A 2704-nucleotide genomic window follows, 5' to 3' on the forward strand; every position below is an offset into this window, starting at 1 on the left:
GGATAGCGCCTGGATGGGACAAGCAGGGACGGGCTGTTATTAGGGCGCTGCATGCCACGGAGCCTGGCAGGCCCGGAGGGACGCCCTCTCCGCAGGGACCCCCCCAACTGCCCGCCACCCTCCGTACCAGCCTCCCCGTCCCAGGGGCTGTGCACAGGGCAGAGAAGGTACTGGGTGCCTGGGCACCCTGCCAGAGCACAGCAGGCAAGAGGAAACAAGCTGCGATACCAGCAGCTGCGCTGAGGCCGAGTTTACCTTCCCTTGTGCCCTTGGCTGGGGACAGGCACCGCCTGGCACCTGTATTCCTGTGCCAACAGGCTCAGCCAGTGCGAAAACTCTTGGTGGCGGGAGTGGACGATGAGGGGACGATGCAGGTATTGCCCAGCACAGCAGCCGAGAGGTCAATGGCTGTGACCTAGAGCAGGGAGAGGTGAGGGTGGCAAAAAGCTCGTGCCAGGAGCCAAACCAGCCCCCCCGCAGGGGACAGGACCGTGCCCAGCGCTCACTCACCTGCACGCTGGTCTTCAGGGAGTTGAGGCACACGATGCGCTGGCGGCTCTGGGACAGGAGAAGGCCATCTGGGGAGAGAGAGGAGCAGAAGTGAGGGGTGGCGGAGGGCAGCGACGGCAGCCCTGTCCCACAGGCGCCCTCCTGGCTACTTGCCCTCCAGCTGGAGGTCTACACTCATTTGGTCCAGGTCTGAGGTGGGCGTGAAGTTGCGCAGTGGGATCTGCTCCTCTTCACGCTGATATAGAAACTGCAGCAGCTTCAGGCTCCAGTTGAGGTGCCTATGAGAAGCAGGGAGTCACTGCCAGAAGGGAACTGCACCATCATGTCCTTCATCTCCCCGTCCCTCACCCCCAGCTGACCGGCACGCTGGCACGGACAAAGATACCAGCCAGTGCCCAGCTGCAGCCCAGCCCAGTGCTCTCATCCCATCAGCAGAGGATCCCATCAGGCTGTCTTACTGGAGAACCAGCTCATGTGCCTTCCTCCTTCCCCAAGAGCCTGGCCCCAGGCCAAGCTCAGTCCTTCCCACTGGGGTGGGATCTAGGACTCGTTCTCTGCAGTCTGGCAGAGCAGGGGAAGAACAGGGAATGGCACAGTTGTCCCCAGGTCCCTGTCCCCAGCGCTGACAGGGGCTAGGACAGCCTCCCCTTCCACCTGCCTCTTTACCTCTTCTGGCTGTTCATAGACAGCACCACGCTGGTGTTCTCCAGCTTCACCTCCACCCTCCTGGGGATGAGCTGCAGTGTGTCCCTGCTCAGCAGGGACAGGGACTTCAGGGGCTTCCCCGGGCCTGGAGAGGGACACACAGAGTCATTGGAAGGCTCTTGCCAAACCCCCATGCCCTGCAGTGGGAAGGAGCGGTGGCACAGCCAAACCCCTCTGGCTCCAGTGCAAGTATGGGGGCTGCCAGCCCCTGCCCTGCCCAGAGCTTGTCCCTGTCCCCATCCCTGACCTGGGCTGGGCTGTTCCCCCACACTGCCGCGCTGGGCCCCAGCAGTGACGTGGTGCAGCAGCGGGCTGCAGAAAAGCCCTTCATGCAGCTCTGCCTGCAGGCTCCGGACACGCAGCCTGACACCCACCAACCGCCGTTTGCTGCTGATCTCCAGTGAGACGGAGAGCGCCAGGGCCAGCTCCACCAGGCAGGTGTCATCCTGTACAGGGACATGGCCAAGGAGTGCACAGGGAGTCCCCCAACTCCCTGCCGGTGAAGCACTGGGCACAGCACGGAGCCCAGAGTGTTGCAGGACCCTAGCAGCATCGCCCAGCCTCGGGGATGGGCTGGAACAGGTCCTCGGGGTGTCCCGAAGAGCCAGTGCCAAGGCCCGGAGTGTTGAATTTCTCCCTTCCCCAGCACTCACCAGCTGGCTGCTCCGGAGCACTTTGCTGTTCACCTTTGTCAGGCTCACCTCGCAGGTTAGGCTGGGGAGAGCAGAGAACAGACAGAGGCTGCAGGCTCTGCTGTCTCCAAACTGAGCCCCTGCCCTCCCTTTTCTGTGGGACACAGGGACCCCAAGTCCCTGCTCCAAGTCCTCCCAAAAGCAGAGCACAGGACGGCAACTCATAATTTGGAGAACAGACAACTCGAGCTTCCCATGAAGGGAAAAGGGACCAGGCCAGCCTCGGAGGAGGTTAATGTGTCACATCACAGGTGACATGGGATGCTGCCGAGTGGGACAGACCGAGGTGAGACACCAGGGAGCCTGGCTGGGGTCGGAGGAGCCTCCCTGCCCCTTGGGACCCGGGGCCGGGCTGGGGGAGCAGAGCAGGACACGAGCACAGCGTTACCTCTTCCCATCGCCATTCAGGAGGAGACGGGTCTTGCTGGCCTGGATGTGCCAAAGAGACTCTGAGGTGGCCATGTGCAGAACGATAATGTTGATGGAGTCCATGTGGATGGAAAAGAGCTGGGGGGAAGGTGCTACTGTGAGGGATGTGTGACAGCAGTGCAGCCCACAACAGCCTCTCACGGAGCCAGTGTCTCACCTGGCTAAGGAGCCTCAGCAGGGAGGGTTTAAGAGTCAGGTCTGCTCTGTTTTCATTTCCATCAGCTTCTCTGGGAGTCTCCGGGACGGACGGCTGGAACCCAGGGCCCTTCTGGAGATCCGTTCGGATTCGCACCTCACCAAAACACAGCTCAAAGTAGCGCCTGCAGAAGAACAGCATGGCCAACTCTTATAAGAGCTTGCACATGGCA

At 61.8% G+C, this 2704-nt stretch overlaps 1 protein-coding gene across 1 annotated transcript in view; it reads right to left on the reverse strand.

Annotated features, from left to right (window-relative positions):
• LOC104083237 (UPF0378 protein KIAA0100-like) overlaps positions 1–2704 on the reverse strand; it is a gene marked incomplete at both ends in the record, with an annotated part of 6788 nt that overhangs the window by 3450 nt on the left and 634 nt on the right. Inside the window, 9 exon segments of the mRNA XM_009586657.1 lie at positions 256–359; positions 362–415; positions 511–578; positions 664–788; positions 1177–1300; positions 1463–1661; positions 1869–1929; positions 2296–2414; positions 2494–2656. Of these exon segments, the coding sequence (XP_009584952.1) occupies positions 256–359; positions 362–415; positions 511–578; positions 664–788; positions 1177–1300; positions 1463–1661; positions 1869–1929; positions 2296–2414; positions 2494–2656 (1017 nt within the window).

This window comes from Fulmarus glacialis, unplaced genomic scaffold (genome assembly GCF_000690835.1).
Source record: "Fulmarus glacialis isolate BGI_N327 unplaced genomic scaffold, ASM69083v1 scaffold20470, whole genome shotgun sequence".
In the NCBI taxonomy this organism is placed as follows: Eukaryota; Metazoa; Chordata; class Aves; order Procellariiformes; family Procellariidae; genus Fulmarus; species Fulmarus glacialis.